Here is a 14,964-nt window from a genome sequence, read left to right on the forward strand (position 1 = left end):
ACTGGATGATAACTACAGTATGGGCATAACAAAGGTTTGGGCATAATGCATTTTACCTCATGTCCAACATGTTATCCTGCTGCCATCTAGAGGTAAAGGGCTGTATGGCAGTTTTATTGTGGCACCCCCTCTCATATGAATAAACAGATTAATTGAGAAATTGATGGATCCACCAGTCATCATGCTGGTGTTTATGCTGCTGCCTCTGGTTCTTGACCAGGTCAAAGTTATTTCCTGAATATTTTAAATGGATTTATCATTTAGGCCCACTTTATTTTTTACCTTTAGTAGTGATACTGCAGCTGGACTTACAAAGTATGTGCATGCAGTATGGATTCAACTACTACATTGCACCTTGAACTTTGACCCTCTGTGAATCTGCTGTGCAAAGGATTGTAGGTCAGAATAGCCAGCAAAAACATGCTGGCTTGCTGAATTCAAAATGTGAGCATATGCAGGACATCCCGATATTTTTTGGCATACTGCATTACTTGTTTCGAGACATAATGGATCTTTTTCTGGTATACTAAATAGTATACTAGTATATGTATTGAAATACACAGTGTAACAGCGAGCCAGCATGCACAATTGGATCCTGAAAGCAAAGCAGCTAAATTGAATTCAACCATCATTAATTTTACGATTAAAACGTGATTTTACTTCTGTTCTGTTTATGTCAAAATGTCTTCTGTGAACACGGGCTATTTAAAGCATCGCACATGTTCTAGAAAAGGCTCTCAATATTTGGCTGTTAATCAAGCACTTACCTGTGAAAACAATTCATGCACTATTTACATTTGGGTGTATTTTATTGATGAAGCATTAAAAACACAGAACAAAACATTGTTTTTAATCAATGAATGAGTCAATGACAATACTTTAAGCAACAATGTATTTTTATTATTAATCAGAGGATTATAGATATTCGAAGGTGATTTGGTTTCCTGGGTGTGGTTGCATCAGCTGCGATGCTGAAAGAAAGATTTGTTAGAGTATAAAGGACATGATCTCTATCTACAGATTCAACACAAGCAAATTAACAATGTGACTCCCAGTAAAGACCCATCTGTTACATGAGGATCTAGTTTGGACGCTGTACAGCTGTAATTGTTTGAGCCAACAGCCCCAGCATCAGATTGTTAGCTGAAATCCTACGGTTACTTTATGTTAGCAGTGGGCTTTAGGTCAGCCGTAGCGCAACCACATTTTGGAACAAACACGAATGAACAAATCGCTACTTTGAGGCAGATTTTACAGTGTGACATGAGAACAAAATGATAATGGGTCCCATATGAAAAACGAGAGGATGCGAGACATCAGCTCAGAGGGAAATATCCGTCATCGTTTGGTTTTAGTTTCTGGGAGAAAAACCGTAACGGAAGAGACTGAACACAGTGTGTGCATGAGCATCAGGCCTACGAATGCAAAATAACAGCTAAAACGAGAGATTCCGTCTTTACAAACATGTTCACATGTGATTATAGTCAGTCGTGAGGCACTCTTATTGGACAGGGAGTTTATTTACAAAGAGCAGGCCCATACACACAAAGAAAAAACAAAATGAACATTTCTCTCAGTCTCTAACTGCTACTGGATTAGGGCATCAAAAAAGTACTCAAAAAACATACAATCACCAACGGTCAAAACCATCTTACTTTATAAAAATATCACCATGGTGATCCACAGATTTGACCGTGGACAGAGAGACATATTTACAGTAATCCACACAAAGGGGACATGGAAAGAAATCATTTGGGAACAAAATGCTTGGAGGAAAAAGATGAGCAGTGCAGAGACGGTCCCAAAAGGCAAAGCTTGAGCAATTCTTGCTTTAAGGTCTCTAAATGGACACCTCTTAACTCTTTTTCATTAGTCCTGTAAAGACCAGACAAATAAATAAATACGTTAACAAGAAATCAGAATGATAGAATGATAGTAATGCACAAGTAAACATTTTAAATATTAAAACAAATATTTCTTTAAATGCATCTTTCTGATTGGTTATTCATGCAATATGTGCAAGTTCATCTACTAGTACTGTCCAAATTATTATTTACTATAAAAGAAACATTGTTTTAATGTTGTCTTGCACATATTAATACACCTAAAATGAGAAAACACACAAACAACTTGGTATGAACCCCAGAAATAATAACAGGATGTGAAGAGATATTGGTTACATTACATTGATTACTTTACAGTGGACAACTTTTAAAATGCCATAACCAATAGAAAGGCTTACATGATGCAAATCAGGAATCATCATGATTTATTTTCCCAAATATTCCTCATCATTTATACATTTATACCTGTTGGCAACTCCATCAAACTTTTAATAACTAAGAAAATAACAAAAATGAAAACCCCAAAGTAAGTTGCTGCTACTAGACTTAGAGACACATATTAAATAACCAGTATGTATGTGTGTAGATGTCTCAATCACTCATATACAGTTTTTATTTCTAGAAATGTTAGAATGGGAGTGAGGTGGAAGAGGGGTGGGTTCAACTTAGTGGGTTTAAGGTGCAAACAATCCAAACCAACCAGTGGTTTGTATACATGCAAATACAGAAATGTGGTTTTAGAATAAAAAGAAAGCAGCAGCAGAATGATCCAGCAGCTGTTCAGAATGTGTGGCAGGTTAGTCAAAACGAGAAGGGTCAGCTGACTGAGTGAGATGTGCTCTCAGCATCAGGAGGACCTCTCACCTCATAACTCTTCAGCACTTCAGCCAAAGTGGACCGACTGACAGGTTTTAGTACCTAGAATGAGACCGCCAGTGCTGAAGGAGCAGGGAGGGGACGAGAGGACGCCATTGAGAACAGTACATGGAAATAATAACAAGAGATAGATCCAGATATTCACGATTCACACACAAAAACTGTGACTCTATGGTACGTCTTAATACTGTTAAACACGATCATGCAGACGAGCAAATGTGCATTTACACACCTGACGGGATTTCAGCATGATACATGTATATGACAGGGGTAAGCGATGACTCACCACCATGTGAATGATGTACTGCAAGTGTAACATCACTCTCCCTCCACAGTAGATGAAGTATGGAAATCCAAAATGCAAAATGACCACACAGAGTGAGGTGAGGGAAAGTGTCTTTTCTATATTTAGGAGCAACAGCATCAGATGATTGACATGGCGATGAAAGATGAGGTGGAGGGCGCCCTCTGCTGGCGGGCCGTGAGATGACGACAGACGACAGCCAGATGGGAGGGGATCAGGACAGAACACTGGTGTTGTGTGAATCCACGTCTCGCATGCTCATGACATCTGTACTTACTCCGCTCTCATATATAGGGTTGTCGAAGGCCGACTCTTCTGTCATGTTGTCGTACGGCGGCGAGGATGTTGGCATTCTGATCGTCTTCCCTTGGAGTCTGAGGAAAGAGTAAGAGAAACAGGGAACATCCCGTGAAGGCTCATTTGATTTCAAATGAGACGGATACAGCCTTTTTTTGGATTGACGACTTACTTTGAAAAGTAGACGTAAATCCCGAGAACCACTACCAAGATGACTGCAGTCGGAATAAAAACTGCCAGAGCAATATTGGTTCCCTCCAAGCTGTAATCTGTATTAACAACTAGAAGAAGACAGAACACAACAGGTATTACTAGACCGTCACACAGTTGTATGCAACCAGTCAAGTTGCACTAACATTCATGTCTATGCAAAATGTGATCACTTCGTCATTTTATCCGATTCAACATTTGGTTTAATGGTCAAAATTAGCTAATTAATTATTGAGTTATGTGTTTGCATTCACCACCAAATCCTAATAATTTTTCGACCAAATGTGAAAACGTTTGCTCAAGATGCTCCTGAGACATGATAATGGGATACACCTGAGGTCACAGTGACCTTTGACCTCTAAAAGGTCTTCCTCCAGCCCTGACTGTTGCCAGCACAGAGGCATAAATAATAATCAATAGAATTTAAAACATGACTCACCATCGAGCTTGCGTTCATTCACATATTCTGTTGAGGATGCTGCAAAGACAACAGTTGCACTTTAGTCAGTATTGAGTTGTGAAAAGCGAAATGTTTTGCTCCACTGTGAGGGATGGCTGTACCTCTGCAGGCGGGTGGGGTGTTATTCCACTGTGACGGGTGTCCGGGGATGCAGTAGATGGAGGCGTCACCCTGCAGCTGGTAGCCGGAGTGGCAGGAGAAGCTCAGCGTCTCCCCTGCTTGGTAGAAAGCCTTCTCAGAGCTCTGCACACTGGTGGAGGCGGCGCCAGGGTTCCTGCATGGCTCGTACTTTTCAGCTGATTGGCAGGAATATGATGCGTCACGAACATATTCTTGTGTATGTTTTTCAACTCAAGGCTGACGCTCATATGAACACATGTAAAAGCCAACGTGCACAATAGCAGAGGCATACAAAGATTGACATTTTATTGTGTTGAACTGACTCTTGGACTTACGGGCACACTTGGGCAGCCTGTCGCTCCACTTGGGTGTGGTTGAGTCTCGGTTGTAGCAGGTGAGGAGGCTGCTGCCAGACAGGATGTAGCCTTTATTACAGATGAACTGGACCGTTGATCCGACGGCGAAACGGTTGCCAGCGATCACCTTGCGACTGTGCTCCACATTTCCGGGGTCCTGACATGTCATGACTGGTGCATCACAAAAACAAATTGTTCATTAGTAATAGTAAAGTAATAAATACTGCTCAGATGAAAGTCTAATGAACACTTCAATGACACACAAGACAAATAATGGTCAGTTATTAATATTTTACATGAAGAACATGGTGTGACGAACATCTGCTCCAGTTGCAAAAACTTGTCGACTGTGTGAATGCGTAAGTCAATAGTCGTATAATATGACTGCCCCATCATAAGAGCACGACTAGATCTGACTGATTAAATAAATGTGATAAGTGCGCTGATAGCTCAGTGGTAAAACCACCCCAATAAAATTAAAAGGCAAAAAATATAACTTTAAAAAATGAATGTGTTGCTGAGATGTATCTTTTACTATATTTGAAGATTGACATTTTAGTTTAGTTTTTTAGTATTTTTTAGGCTCTGTGTCAAAGCCTCGGTTTCTCAGAGTTGTAGTTTATATTTTAGAGCTAGTTTAGGCAGTCGTTTTGATCCTCTGAAAATCACCAAGTTGGCATAGCATGTTGAAAGTGCAAATAACTGCATGTCTGTGGAGGGCATCGGTCACTATCACAGACTGGCGTGTTAGAGTGCAGAAACAAGTGAAATATCACCCTTTTAACATAGATATGGTAAATCACTGCTATTATAGAGAGTAACTGCCCTTAAACATTGCACACCTGAGAGTTTGTAAAAACAAAAAAAACCTCCACAGATGTGTTACATGTTGGTGACTTGTACCAATGCAAAAAGAAAATCTTTTTCAATCCGATTCATTTCCAGAGAAATAAAAACTTGTCAATAATAATACTGACTTACATTCATATTGACAAGAATAAGGATGGGATGCATTATTAAAAGGGGAGCACATACCATGAAAAAAGTAATTTTTCAGTACTTGTGCACATACATTTGGATATCTGGAGTGCCTACAATCTCACAAATGGAAATAAGAACACTTTTTTGTGGGTTGCCAAATAAGTTCTATAAACACAATAATAATTTCTGCTCATATTCTTCAGCTTTCAGTTTTCGAGTAGTTTAGGGCTTATCGCCTGTCCAGAATTTGTGAAACAATGATATAATACCTTGCAATATTTAGTTGGATATTTCACTGGTTTCCCCTCTTCGAGCTTAATTTTCCAACTGTCTTCTCTACCAATCAATTATCCTGAATGTAAATCATTTGTCACTCGCATCACTGATACCTGTGACTGTTTGCTGTCCTGATTATTTCTTGTGTTGAGTTGTTTCCCAGGGCTTCCATACAAATATGGGTACACACATTTTAATAATTGACTTGCCTTTGTCAGTTAACAATCACATATCTAATGATTTTCTATATGAGTTGTGGGCCATCACCCTTGTTTTAAGGCATTAAAGGAAATGCATCACACATGAGATTATAATGACTACTAAAATTAGATATCAAAGCAAAGCTACTTGAACCCTGCTGCAAAATTATTTGCAAGTTTCTCTTTTCAGTTTGAGTTGTTTCCACTATTTTGTGACGTGTAGGCTACAGCACAACATGCTAATGTTTTACTGAGCAATAACCACCCTCATTGTATGTAATAAGAAGCGATGCGTTCCCTTATAACTAGAAATGCCACCGGTAAACCAAAATAAAAAAGCTGAAGTAGAGGTGTTCTGACAGGCATCTGGAAAGACCAGGGAGGGACCAAACTACCTTAATGAGAAACAGAGTGAGCTGAAGTCTTTCTCAGCACAAAGGGAGAGAAAGAAGAAAGGTGCTGGGTGTGGCAGGCTTTTAAAACCTTGTCTAAAACCAAGCCGGGACCAATCGCTCTTTAACAAGGAGCTGCCAGGAGGGCAGCTGCTGTCACTCAGGAGGACTTTCAATTCAATGACTGTGTCAAACAGCAGAAGTCACAGCATGAATGGAAAAAACATTTACGCATAACTTATGATTTGCTCATCATAACAGTTTATGTAAGGTGGAGTTTGGCTTAAATTCAATAGAACATTGAGGAGAGAATGGACTATTTTCCCACCACATAGTCTCTCATTGTAAGTAAAACCTTGACTTGTGCATATTGAAGGCGAAATGTCACCTCCAATGATGTCAAGGGATTTCCTGAGGGCTTTCCCCCCAATCTGACAGCTTTGAAAGTTCTGAGAGGATGTCTGAGACACATGACAAGTGTTTTGATGTCAATATATTCAGAAATGAGGAAACTCAGATCTCACAGTTTTCCACCCAGCATTGCATCACATGGTGGTGGCACGTTATGTGTATGAGCCACTAGCATCAAAACAATTATGTAGAATACAATACTTAAAATACGATCATGAAAGTTTTGTGTTTGTTTGACCCATCCACCTCCCTATACAACATCTCTCACTCTAAGCATTGCTGATTCATGTTGATGCCTTTCATTTGTGTGTCCAATGTGACAAAGGATGCCTATCGGCTTTCCAATGGCATCGTTTCCGTGGTGACGACGTGTTATTTTCTGTGTGGAGCTGGAGACCATGGAGACAGTCTCAAAAGTTCACACTAATCCAACACATTTACAGATCTGTAAATGAATTAGTATTTTTAGACATTTGTACACACAAGGAGTGAATTATCAGACCTGTGATGTTTCAATTATAAATCCACGCATCAAATATTTATTCAGGTTGTGCATATTTACGGAACTGAATTACATGTGTTCAAATGACTATTTTTGGTGTAGATAGGACACGCAATTGTGAATACCCCAAACTACGCACAAATCGTTGCACATGTTTAATCATATTTTTCTATTCGGAGATAATAAAATCATACGGAATGAGATGCTTTATATATAATATTCTAAAATAGTATTTTAGTCCCCTGTATCGTCAATCTCTGTCCAGCGAATGTCTTTTCTTTCCTATTGGTAAAAACAAAATGGGTCATTCCGTGTCATTTCATAAATTTTCCAAAAATCTTCCCACCCTCACCATCACAGAATTTCCTGAAAAAAATCTAGTATGCAGATACACTTGTTGATAGGACAAATCCAAAATATTAGGTCTCTACTGTCAATAGTTTTCTCATGAAACATCATTGAATGAAAGGTAGTTTAGACGGTTTTTGGCATCATACTCTGAAAAGCCATTTTTAAACAGCAATATCCGGAAAACTATCTCACCTGTGGCCTTCAAAATTTCTAGACAGTGTACATCTGTTACTAATAGCCTCCAGACATGCCATGTCAGGGGTGTATAACCTAGCATGGTAGGTATTTAAACTTCTCCCAAAATGTGGCTTGTCAAAATGAAAAGCAAATTTGAAGACATGAATTAGCTAAGCTCCCACTTTAGCAGAAAGTAGACTTCTATCACGTCTGCCTCTATCTTAAACATTCTACAAAATATGGTTTCTCTTAGATGATGACTTTCACAGATATTAAGGCTCAAAAATGGAAGTAAACACATATCTTTGCCCAACTTCAGAGTCATATTCCAAAAAAACTGACAACAAGTATCAGGTCCAAACTCCCTTTTTTTGAAAGATAAAATTCTTGTTAAAATCATATTCAAAAATCAGGAGGGTGTTTTGCCTCATTTTGTCGCAGTGATTTTTAAAAATCCTGATATTGGTGGGAGCATGAATGGTTGTCTGTCTCTACATGTCGGCCCTGCGATAGACTGGCGGCCTGTCCAGGGTGTACCCTGCCTTCGCCCAATGACAGCTGGGATCGGCTCCAGCCCCCCCACGACCCTAAATACAGGATAAGCGGTAGAAAAGGGATGGATGGATGGATGGATGGATATTGGTGGGGGTTTTGTGGCCGTTTTTGGTACTGCATGTCCTAATAGCCTACTAGTAAACATCACAGCAGGGCAATTCAAAAAGACTACCAAGACTTCCATTCCTACAGAGTTGAATCTTTATGCTCAAATTAAGATCATTATTTGATTTGATGTGTAATGTAGATACTTAAAGTATGACAAAATGTCTTCAATATTATGCTGTTTGTTCATGTTTTAAGGCATTAAAAGCTGCTTTCAGCATGTTTAACTCACATTCAAGGACTTATTGCCTCTGTAACTACAACTGTGCTACATTTTAATCCTTTCGTAAGGCTAAATTTATCAGTAGCATTTAGTCACATGTAAGTCTTTGGTAAATGGTAAAAAACACAATTGAATTGCCCTGCTGTGATGTTTACTAGTAAGCTATTAAGACATGCAGTACCAAAAATGGCCACAAAAACCCCACCAATATCAGGATTTTAAAAAATCACTGCGACAAAATTAGGCAAAACACCCTCCTGATCCTGGAATATGGCTCTGAAGTGCGGTGAATATGTGTTTTTATTTCCATTTTTTAGCCTTAGTATCTGTGAAAGTCATCATCTAAGAGAAACCATATTTTGTAGAATGTTAAAGCTAACACCAGAGATAGAGGCAGAAGTGATAGAAGTCTTCTTTCTGCAAAAATGGGAGCTCAGCCACTCTTCAAATTTGCTTTTCATTTTGACAAGCCACATTTTGGGAGAAGTTTAAGTACCAGATTAGTAACAGATATACACTGTAGAAACTTTGAAGGTCACAGAGATAGTTTTCCCGATATTGCTGTTTAAAAATGGCTTTTCAGAGTATGATGCCAAAAAACGTCTAAACTACCCTTCATTCAATGATGTTTCATGAGAAAACTATTGACAGTAGAGACCTAATATTTTGGATTTGTCCTATCAACAAGTGTATCTTCGTACTAGATTTTTCACAGGACATTCTGAGATGGTCCTTATTACCATCTAATATATATATATATATATATATATATATATATATATATATATATATACAAAAACTACAACCTTGGGCTGACCATCAAAGTCGAGACACCTGCTTGACAATGAACAAGTGTTTTAAATGACGTAGTCTGTTCCCTATGACACTAACATAAAGGCTTCTGGGAGTAGACTGTGGAGGTCTGAACTCTCACTGGCTGCACTAATGGAGAAACAGTATGCTTCCTCTCACCTTCCTGACATCTCGGCACATCGCTGCTCCAAGTGAGATCCCACTGGCACATGAGGATCTCGGAGCCCACCAGCTCGTATCCGGGGTAGCACTGGTAGGTGACGACGGTGCCGTGGATGAGGTCCGGATGGGACGTGCTCTTCCAGCCGTTGGTGATCTCCGGCAGCTCGGAGCACGTGTCGTTCCTCGGCACCTCTGTTGGTGTCGGAGCGGTTGCGTTGGTAGGAGAGAGGAGCATATGGAAAGTTACAGATATCAGATATCTATAGATATGTGTTGCAGCTACAGAAATACTCACATCCTGATACATTTCCCTATGTAATGCTTAGTCTTTATACAGGATTGTAAAGGGGACACACGGTGAGGTTCCTTGAAGGAATCCTAGCATTGATATATAACAACCTCCTCCGCAGGGAATGAATACAACTGCAAAATTGTCAGTTGTTTGTTCCACTTAACAGCAGCAGTCTGGGAGGACAATGTAAATAGAGGCTTGTGATGTTTGCTGGGAGGAACGCAGCATATGGTTTGGCAGCAGTCAATCTAACTGCAGTATAGAGGGCCGTGAACACAAAGCATTGGGCAAAAGCAGCTGATGTCGAAGTGTACCCTATTATTTTGTTTCTGTGTTTGTTGCTAACTCCTCCTCATCATCAGCCAGAAGGCAGATAGGAACACATCAAGAGAAAGAGACAGAGGAACAACAACATTTATTTTTCTAATTGGTAACCTGCTGGGTTATAGGTAGGCGTCACATTCCACACCATTTTTAAAATGTTCTATTCCGTCTTAAAATGGGGTTTTTAACACGTTGTGAGTGTCATATATTCAATTCTAAGAGAAAGCAATTTAAAATTCCAATTAAACATCACAGCAAATCGATAGACAAAACACAACCACGCTCTCACCAAAGAAGTGGACCACGAAGCCGTTGTTGTAGCCGTAGATGTTGGTGGCAGGATCGGACTGGAACTGAATAGTGACATCACCCATGGAGGTGTAGAGCTTGAAGTGCGGCCGCGTGCCGCTGTATTGACCCAGGATGTTGGCCGTCAGGTCGTCACCATCATAGAAGGTCAGCAGGTCATTCTTACCAACATGGAGACTAGAAAAAAAAAAAAAAGTTTCTTCTTATTTGTGTGGTTTTCATGTCTTTGGTTATGTGGCGTGTTTGCTGTGTGTTTTTGCTTTAACAGTTAAGTGACTGGTTTCTACCTCGGCTGATGAAAGCAATAGCTGATGGCATAAGACGAAGTCAGCATTACTGGGGAAAATATTAATTCTGTTTATATTGGATGGATCTGATGCGAAGTAAACACTAAATAATTCATGATGCATGTCTGTCCGCCCCCCACATTGGTCTCATGAATATGTACCAAAGTCTATATCTGCAAATATATGAGCATAATATAATATTGTCCTTTAGTTCACTAGAGCCATACAAACAAAAAAAGCTGCAATGCATTCCATCCGAGAGGAGTTAAGGCCTTAGATAAGTAAATCAGCCGATAAACAATCTAAACATCTAAATGTGCAATGAAATTGAATACGAGGAAGCCAAGTTCCAGTTAGACAGAATCTCTGCTTTCATTAACTTAAGAATGCATTAACCTTTTCCATTTGGAGATTCTTACGTCCTTGCCACTTTATCGAAAGCGAAGACTGACATTTATTCACACACGAGATGGAGGATGGTGGAAAAACCACACAAGTTCCCTGCTGATCTAATAAGCAGGGGAACTACAGCAGGTGTTTGCTCTATCATACGAGTAGCGACGGTTGGCTTTGTGTTATATTTACAAGCTGTGTTGAACAAAACTTAACAGAAAATAATGGCACTTCTGAATAATGTCATTCTAATAGGTGTAGGCCTACGACATATGTAGGAGCACTGCTTTTAATGAATGTCTGAAAATCATGTTTCCAGCTCCTCTCTCAGTCGTAGCTGTTCTCGAATCATGTGTCTGCCTGTATTTATCTCTCTTTGTCATTGATTTAGTTTACCTAAAATCAATTAGCAAAAGTATACATGCTGTCATGTCATTAGTATTTAGTTTTTAGGGAAATTGTTTGTATGTACTCACAGATAATTTGGGTTAATTTTAAAACCACATAATTAAAAGTGACGATGACATTCAAATCAGTGAAGTAAAAGGACAATCAACAGGATATCATTGGGAGTTCATAGGGAAGCCAAAGAAACCCAGGAAGCAGACTCAAAATAGAATTCAATTGAGTAGAAATCAGTAGAAATTTGGTAGAAATTACAATAAAAAATAAAAATACATATGCATGCAATGGATTCATTAAATGTAAGTCAGCAGGATAACAAAGAAATGAATCCGACACATACATTGTAGTATTTAATGATAAATGAACAAAGGCTAATGAGTTGTTCTAAATATCCTTGAAATTGATGTGCAAATATAAATATAAATGTAGTATTCACAGCAAAACTTGGAGCCCCAAGTGAGCAGGTTTCAGGTTTCACAAAGTTGAGCAAAGTCCCTGCAGCTGGTTTCATTCTGAGTGAGACTAATCACACACTTGTTTCACCATGACAATGTATGTCATATTTCAATAATTGCATATTTACATTCCCATCTGTCTATATTTCTTGGGAAGCATTTTTGGGAAATGTTTCAACAGCTTAATCACTAGTTTGGTGATGTTCGGATGAAGAGGCATTCAATTGTGACCAACGTTTCACGTTTAGCTCATTCCAGGTCACAGGAATAATAAACGAAATAATAATAAAATAAAAACATTTGTTTGTATGTATATGATGGGGAAGTTGGAATGGTTGTCCTCTGCACAAGGTTTCACGTGTGTGAACCCACAAAGACACATGAACACTGTGTTCAATGATAAAGTCTACTTTCTATGCATTCGTTCTTTGTGATGTCATTACTCTGATTTTTCTGTTTTGTGTTTGTTTTAAAATAAAGGACGTGTGGGGGTTCTTGCCTAATGAATGACTTCTCTTGGAGCTCTGTTTCTACGTTTTCGTTGATTGCCCTGTGAGCTCGCTGATTGGAATCAGCTGTCTGACACACTATATATACATGACATTGATTGGCCTGGTTCCACTTTCTTCTTTCTTCTCCTTCCAGAGAGCTTTTCGTGCAGACGCGTTGTGGCTGCTGCTGAGTTAGAATTAAAGCTTGTGTTGTGATTGTGGCTTTTTTTTTGTTGATCAGACTAACCGCTAAACATGAGGTTTAATATGCACAGCACACACTAATTACTTTTCTTATTACTAATTTAACTTTTGTAGCTTTGAAGAAAAACAAACACAGCATTAAGAGACTTTGACGGGGGCAGCTGTGCCTGTGATTGACACAATTTTACGAGTAGAGGGAAACAAATGACCCGAGCCTGTTTACTCTTATTCACAACCTCCCCCACAGAATTGCTACGTTCCTGCTGAGCAGAAACAAGCATGCAAACAAAATGCACCCACGTCGGCTTCATTCTCCCGGACTAGGAATTCGCTCTTGGCATTAACCAAAGATTTAAAACATAAAACCCAGAAAGTGTACACTTGTTCCACGAGTTAAGGCCAGCAAGTCTCTGGAGGCAAATATTTAAGACAAAAATCAGAACCAGACTGATTGGATCCCACTGTCTGCTTGGGCAATGTGCTGGTGCTGAAATAAAAAGTCTGAGCCAAAACGGAAATTCAGCCTCTGCTGACAAACACACATAATAGATGCCAGCTGCATGAATGGCAGTGAAATGAGGTGCTGAGTGACAAGGTGCTCCCGCCGGTTTGCTGGATAGCTATAGGGACAATATTCACCTCCATGTTCTCCAACAATCAGCGGCTGTGGTGACAGCGACAGGAGTGACACTGTCACCAGCTTTTATTTCCAAGCATGCAAATAGAAATGGTGCATCTGACAAATGACATTTGTTTAGTGTGCAAAATAACGGAAACTCATACCATACACCATTTTTGGATGCATACTGGATAACATGTAGCCTGCACACAATGTGGATTTTGTATTCGGAGTAGTGGTGCCACAATAAAAAAAAAAATATATATATATATATATATATATATATATATATATATATATATATATATATATATATATATATATATATATATATATATATATATATGAGCCCACGGGGGGACACAACAGTGAAATTTATTGTATCTTTTATTTATTTTTTATCTCCACATCTCAGACTTTTATTCCAGCTCCGTCCTCCACCTGCTGCTCACGTCAACAAGGCTAGCCCCCTTTTATCATTACATTGTATTTCACCTTATCTCCCAAAGGTGTCCCTGCATTTAGACTACCCTAGAAGGAGGGCTGTGGTGCTGTCAGCTGGCAATCTTAAACCGTGTGATTACCTCCAGTCTCCGCAGTTCCACGAACGCATTGGAAATACAGCACCTCCTGCTCAATTTTGCTACACACTGTACAGGTTTAGTAATCAGAGTAAATCAGAGGGTTTTCTTACAGAACTGTTTCGTCACTGCTTTTACTGCCATGCACTCTACTTTCCTTTGCTTGTTTCACTATGGTATGGAGCTCAAGAGCATTTCTGCTGATCTGATAAGGGGATACCACACATTTTTGTGCTTGATGAAATGTGATTACAAGACTATTATTACAGTTATATTACAACAACAAGAACTTAAATCTGATGATGGACCAGGTGAAAGTTCAACATCTGCAGTCATATCTGGAAATATGAAGTCCAGTGACTAATTCAAACAATGCTGCAGTCGAGCTCGGTTTAAAACTTTCCCACTGAACCCCTCCATCCCGTCTGATTGAGGCGCTTTCCAAACACTCCGAGTACCTCCAGTCCAGACTTGCACAGCACTCGGTGGCTCCTCTAATTTTTCCCCTCCTGAAAGGAATGCACTCTGTGCTGTGTTTCTTAAAAAAATGCTTCAAGTTCATCTTCCCTTCCATTCTAAAGTAACATTAATATTTATCAGACCACTGTCGGGGAACTACAGTTTTGACTGCTGCATAATTTTTGGGGGCTATACTTTATTGTTGTATTCTTGAAGAATAAGACATTCCAATTCAGCTACAGTGAAAGTCAATGTAATGCTTTAAATAAAAGCATAAATTGGGCAACCAGTCAGGTGTTTTAATATACATATTGGCACAACTTAATCTACTTTATAGAAATGCAAACAACTAACGAAACTACTACCTTATCTGTGATTGGACAGAGCCAAACTGAAGTCAACATTCATGTGTGAAAGAGTAGCTCCTGACATGGTCAGTGCAATCAGGAAAAGGATGCACAAAGCCCTTTTCAAAACAGCTTAAAGGCAATACTTCAGATATGTCCTATCCGATTAAATGTCTCCTTCAT

The 14,964-nt window shown here is 39.2% G+C and overlaps 1 protein-coding gene across 2 annotated transcripts in view; it reads right to left on the minus strand.

Moving 5' to 3' along the window:
* Positions 1-878: 878 nt before the first annotated feature.
* The window catches only part of sez6a (seizure related 6 homolog a), an 88,097-nt gene continuing 74,011 nt past the window's right edge, over positions 879-14,964 (minus strand). The window contains exons 11-19 of one of the 2 annotated variants that reach the window (XM_084028637.1): positions 10,521-10,717; positions 9,613-9,807; positions 4,447-4,638; positions 4,093-4,287; positions 3,971-4,009; positions 3,494-3,602; positions 3,302-3,398; positions 2,709-2,782; positions 879-1,875 (exon numbers count right to left, since the gene is read on the minus strand). In XM_084028637.1, the coding sequence (XP_083884763.1) occupies positions 2,756-2,782; positions 3,302-3,398; positions 3,494-3,602; positions 3,971-4,009; positions 4,093-4,287; positions 4,447-4,638; positions 9,613-9,807; positions 10,521-10,717 (1,051 nt within the window). In that variant the 3' untranslated portion in view covers positions 879-1,875; positions 2,709-2,755. Of the gene's footprint in view, positions 1,876-2,196; positions 3,399-3,493; positions 3,603-3,970; positions 4,010-4,092; positions 4,288-4,446; positions 4,639-9,612; positions 9,808-10,520; positions 10,718-14,964 lie in introns of those variants that run through there. The other variant, XM_084028636.1, reaches the window with a different exon arrangement.

This window comes from Eutrigla gurnardus (assembly GCF_963514095.1).
Source record: "Eutrigla gurnardus genome assembly, chromosome: 15".
In the NCBI taxonomy this organism is placed as follows: Eukaryota; Metazoa; Chordata; class Actinopteri; order Perciformes; family Triglidae; genus Eutrigla; species Eutrigla gurnardus.